This window comes from Eriocheir sinensis, chromosome 26 (assembly GCF_024679095.1).
Source record: "Eriocheir sinensis breed Jianghai 21 chromosome 26, ASM2467909v1, whole genome shotgun sequence".
Classification (NCBI taxonomy): Eukaryota; Metazoa; Arthropoda; class Malacostraca; order Decapoda; family Varunidae; genus Eriocheir; species Eriocheir sinensis.
This window is the reverse complement of record NC_066534.1, coordinates 7,729,472-7,735,471: the sequence shown is the minus strand read 5'-3', so window position 1 is coordinate 7,735,471 and position 6,000 is coordinate 7,729,472. Positions and strand designations below refer to the sequence as shown.

General features: G+C 44.5%; 1 protein-coding gene across 1 annotated transcript in view; it reads right to left on the bottom strand.

The window, feature by feature from the left end:
- LOC127003900 (phospholipid-transporting ATPase ABCA3-like) overlaps positions 1-6,000 on the bottom strand; it is a 62,294-nt gene that overhangs the window by 28,110 nt on the left and 28,184 nt on the right. The window contains exon 10 of the mRNA XM_050871005.1: positions 2,583-2,738. Within this exon, the coding sequence (XP_050726962.1) occupies positions 2,583-2,738 (156 nt within the window). The remainder of the gene's footprint in view (positions 1-2,582; positions 2,739-6,000) is intronic.

Below are 6,000 nucleotides of genomic sequence, written 5' to 3'. Positions count from 1 at the left end.
AAAGACCTTAACAATTACATTTACATCGTATTTGCACTTGCCACATAACTGCTAAGTCTGCTTCACTCATCCACTAGTCTATTTTTGAAAGCAATTCTTGCCAATTCTTTTAGCATGAAGCCATTTCAACAAATCCAATATTACCCATATACTACAAGCATGTTATATATATATATATATATATATATATATATATATATATATATATATATATATATATATATATATATATATATATATTTTTTTTTTATCATGTACATATGAATGTATGATTGTATGTGTCGAAACACAAGCTCAGTCTCACCCCAGGATGTTATGGGGCACGTCAGGGCTGATAGTCATGAGAACAGTAGCTGGGTTGATGCCAAATCAGCACTCATCAGCACCGGAACGTTGTAAGTTCCGGCAAGTCATCACCGGAAGATCAACCGTAGCCGGTACCGAAAGCTCAGGTACCGTTAGTACCGGTACCGGTACCCGAAGGAGTATTTTTTTATCTTAATGACTTCTGATGAAATTCCCAAATAAATTTCCTGTAAAGAAAACTCTCTCTCTCTCTCTCTCTCTCTCTCTCTCTCTCTCTCTCTCTCTCTCTCTCTTTGAATGAAGTGAATATTTATTTTTTCGATAAAAAAATAGCATGTATAGTTATTATGGATGTACTCGATCATAGTCTAATAACAATAACAACATTTATTAGCAACCTAAAAAAGAAAAAGAATCGGATATCAAGAATTATCCACTAACTCCAATAAATAAATAAAATAATAAAATAATGGAAAAGGGAGCTGTGATGGAAACGAAGAGCAGGACAAAATGGTGGGAACTTGGAGAGACGGTCAGCGAGGCAGTGACTCAGCGTCTCCACACAGGGCCCATACCGCGTGATACCACATGGAGACGGGCGAGCGCCGAGCGTCACTAAGATCCAAAAGGCTTCGCGGCACCTGGTACCGGAACCGGGTGCCGCGAAGCCTCATGATCACTCGGGTGCCGGGAAGCGTCATGATCACTCGGCACTGAGCATTGCCGCTAGTACCGGTACCGTTTGGATCTTAGTGACGCTCGGCGCTCGCCCGCCTCCATGTGGTATCACGCGGTATGGGCCCTGTGTGGAGACGCTGAGTCACTGCCTCGCTGACCGCCTCCCCAAGTTCCCACCATTTTGTCCTGCTTTCCGTTTCCATTACAGTTCCCGTTTCCATTATTTTATTATTTTATTTATTTAATGGAGTTACTGGATAATTCTTGATGTCCGATTCTTTTTCTTTTTTAGGTTGCTAATAAATATTGTTATTGTTATTAGCCTCTCTCTCTCTCTCTCTCTCTCTCTCTCTCTCTCTCTCTCTCTGAATGAAGTGAATATTTATTCCTTCGAAAAAAAAAAAAAATAGCATGTATAGTTATTATGGATGTACTCGATCATAGTCTAATAACAATAACAATATTTATTAGCAACCTAAAAAAAAAATCGGACATGAAGAATTATCAATAAATCCAATAAATAAATCCGAGCAATCTGGTACCGGTACCGTACCGTTTAGCTGGTACCGTTAGTACCGGCACTGGTACCGGTACCTGCCCACCCCTACCAAGAAGCCCAGTGGAACGCCAGCACTCGTCGATCGAGCAACTCTCCTGGCCTTTGAGCCAGCTTATAGACTGCTGAGTTGCTCGCTCGGCTCCGGCTACGGGTACAAAATGCACCCGTGCCCTCGACCAGCTAGGCAGGGCCTCATGGCCTGACGCCTAGCTTCTCTGCAGGGCTCTCTACATAGCTCCTCCTGCCAACGTGCAGGTAAACATAAAACAACAACAACAACAGCCAAGAAGCCAGAGAAGAAGACGGGTAGCGGGCGGAGCTCTTCCGCTCCGCGCTGGCGGTGGCTTGCTTTTCGTTTTGTGCTACTGACCGCTCACATAAACTTTGTAATTATTGTGTAAAATTGTCAATACCATTTGTAAACTAAAAACCACACACACCTTTTAATGTCCCAGAGAGAGACAACTAAGTGAACAAAGTGAACTTAACGGCTTCCGCTCGGCCACACATAATCTTACCTCACTTAACTAAAGGATATGGTGTTATCTCATCTACTACAATAAACTTGTGAAGCAGACAACGGTAACACCGGCCCTGTAACGAGTGAGATAACAGTTCGCGCCTTAAACTAACACTTACCACGAACCACCTTTAAAAGTACACTTAAAAACGTGTAACAAGCAACTTGATAACATTACCCATGTAAAAACCCTTAATCCATCTACAAACTTAAATGAAGTCACCACGCATCCTTCGCCTTGCAAGAAAATGCCATTTTAGATGCTTAAGCTTATCCTTGTATAGCAAGTTTCTCAACCTTTGAATTATTTTTGTCATTTTCTTCTTCACAGATTCTAGCATGTTAATGTCTGGCATCGCAGGGTATTATCAAGGTGGGTTCTAACTAATGCTAAATACAGTTTGAGCATAAGCAGTGCACTTATTACACTTCGACTCCTTTGACTCTACCTGGCTTCATTCATCCCATCCTCCCTGACCCTCTAAACCTTATTTATAGCGTCCCTTTCTCATTCCTTGCCTTAGAGCCGCCAATGAGGGAAATGGCAAGAGACAGTTTCCTCTTCATGCCGCCGGACAGTTGGTCACCAAACATGTCCTGCTTGTCCATCAAGTCCAGCTTCTCGAGAAGTACCGCAGCCTCCTCTCGCGCAGCTTTGGTTGTCAGTCCTTTCAGCTGGGGAGAGAGGGAAATAGTCAGATCAGTGGTGGACCCGAGGGGGCTCTCTCCCTCCCCTATTCGTGTGGTCCCTTTGTGCAAGCCTCCTCGTAGTTACCCTTCCCATCTTAAGCCACTGTTGGCAAAATCGATCAACTTACCTCATCCAGGAGTTACGAGGGCATTCTCTTGGTCTCTCCCACACAAGGTTGTCTCTTACAAAAACAACCGTATAAGCAGAATCGACGTCTGGGAAGCGCGCCACATGCCCATACAGCCGGAGTTGATACTCACGGACTAAGCTGGTAACAGGCCTCGATTCAGTATTATTAGATAGTCATTCAAACGATACCCCATGATCCTGCGAAGGGACTTGATACCAAAGCATCGACACGCCTTAAAGATTCAAATCCTTGTCCGCCTGCATAGGTATCGATAACGCCATATACACCATGGCCAATCAGCCTAGTGACTTCCTGGCCAGACCAACCATTGTTATGCACTACACTACCAAAGTATGTGAACCTTAGGTGACATTAATGTCATTGTCAGTGCATGAAAGAACTGAACTGTGTCATCCACTGAACCTCCTAACGACTGGACCAGATATTAAGTTCCAGTGGTCCAGTGACTCATGCAGCACTCCGATGGCCATCACCAGGACCTTCAGTGATTATGCGAGAAGTACGGCATCATCAGCAAAAAACAAGGTCAGGGACTGACTGTTTGCTGTTACAAATAAATGCTCCACATCGACGTTCCCTAATACCCAGTCCATGCAAGTGTTGAAAAGTGATGGAGCAAGGACACACCCCTGCCTTTGCCTTACTCCTGAATTAACAGGGAAGGAGTCGGAAACACCTCTTCCACACTTCACAGCATTCTCAGTCCCAGAGTAAAGGTCAGTCATCAGGTTAAGGATCCTTGCAGGAGTCCCACGGATCCACAGAATGTCTCAAGAGTGCCTCACGATACACTGAGTCAAAAAAATTCTTCAGATCGACATAGCAGTTGTTATCAAAACTCACGACGGCATTCCACAAGGACATGAAGTGCTAGGATTTGGTTACTTGTTGATTTACCATGGGTGAATCCAAATTGCTCAGGTCTATGAAACTTTGGCAGAGAAGATCAAGTTCACATCAGCAGCAGATGCAACCGTTTGTGGATGAGGTTCCTTCGGTTGCTGAGTTTATAATTCGAGTGAGGCTGAATCACTCACTGGGATTCATGTCTCTTGTTGCAGTGTACGCTCCTACTGAGATGTGTGAGACTAACGAGAAGGTGTTCTATGCCAAATTCTACTACATATTAGACCAATTTCCCCCCTCTGGACGCACTCATTGTCTATTACAGGCACTGACAGGGTTGGCTATGAACCATGTGCTGGTCCCCATAGTTCTAGTACCAGTGACACTAAAAGCTCTCTCCTCCTAAATTTTCCAAGATCCAGAAGGTTGAGAAATTTCAGGTTTTTGGTACCAGAGACCAGCACCGAACCGCTGGACTTGGTATAGCAATGCCGGGGGTGGAGGGGGTAGCTAATGAGATTGACTACATCCTCGTAAGTACTTTTTGGAAGATCCTTCAAAACCGCAGGGTTTCCCGGAGTGCTGAGTTTTTTTACAACTCATAAAAGACTTGTTGTTGGAACACTCAAGCTTCATGTCAAGTCAAGAAGAATCTAAAAATGCAACAATACTGTGTTCCATCTCGAGAGGCTGAAAGACCTGGCATGTGTTCAAGAGTATGCAGTGACAGTCTCAAATCGGTTCGATGTGCTCAATACCCTCGAGGACCCTGAAGAAATATGAGATACTTTTAAATGTGAAACTTTTTAAGCTACAAAGGAGTGCATTGGAGAGCACTCTAGATCTAGGAGTGGTTTAGCCTCAGCACACGCTGGAGAATATTGAGGAGTCGTGCTGCCAGGTTTGCTGGGAATCGTAACCAATACGGGACTTTGTTGTGTAGGACTAGAGCTCTCCTGAGGAGAGACAAGGAGAGGTATGGTAGGGGTCTTGCTGAGGAGGTCGAGGGCTATTTCAATGTGAATGACATTCGACTTGCTTACTGAATCCTGAAGAAGCTCCGCTCCGAATCTTCCTCTCAGGTGAAGGTGATCCGAATAGCAGATGGCTGCCTCGTGTCGAACATGGATGAGGAGAGGGTTCGTTGGGCTAAGTACTTTGAGCAGTTGGACATGACGGACCCTCCAAGTGGGCAGCTTCCAGTTGCTGGGTTGCAGGTGGCGGATACTGATCAGGGATGGAGTGAATACAAGAGTTGTGTATTCGAATACGAATACGAATACTTCAATTTCCAACGAATACGAATATGAATTCGAATACAATGAAATGGTTTTAATTCGAATACAAATAGGAATGCTTCTTGAAAATATTCATGAATACATTCATGAATACTTTTCTTCGAAAAATACCTTTCATTGAAAAAATCCTACAATAAGCCTGTATCAAGATACACAGTCACCGTCCACACTGGAAAGTGGCAAATGAGTCAGATTCCAGACGCCGCGCCGCCATAGTCTGCGAACCTGTGCTATACACGACGATTACGCTTTCGCACAGGAGGCTGGAACTGTAAGGAACAACGGCCGTTATTTCTGATAATAAATATTGAAGTATTCGTCATATTAGTCGCAAAATACGAATACTTTTCTCTTGTATCCGAATACGAATGAGAATGCTTTGATTCCTCTCAATACTTACTTGAATATGAATACGAATACACCCACATACGGTGTTCGAATATATTCGAATACGAATACTCCATCCCTGATGCTGATCCATCAATCGACGAAAGCCCACTTTCTCTTGACGAGCTCAGAGAGGCTGTGACAAAGTTGAGGGGTGAAAAGGCTCTGGTATCAATATCAGGGCGAGCTGATCAAAGCTGGGGGTGAGGCCTTGCATGATACGCGGGTTGCATGCGGTCTTGACTGCCGTATGACAGTCTGGTACCATTCCTCCTGCCTGGAAGAGGGAGTTGGTCCCTATCTGGAAAGGGAGAGAGGACCGTTAAACCATTTTCTTTTTACAGTAACGGCGTGGTGTGTTGCAGTTGCTGTAGGGGTCCGAGTATCTATAGTATCCTGCAGCAGGCTTCACCGAAGGTGTGGAAGGAAACTCAGCTCAATACTAGTTGTAGGTTATTTCTAGAGACGTGTAAGCGGCATTCCAAGCAAGTGAGAGAGCGGCATGACAGCTGCGAGGTAGTGCGAGCCTACGAGCCGACTGCTAACGGGCAAAGCGTTGCCACG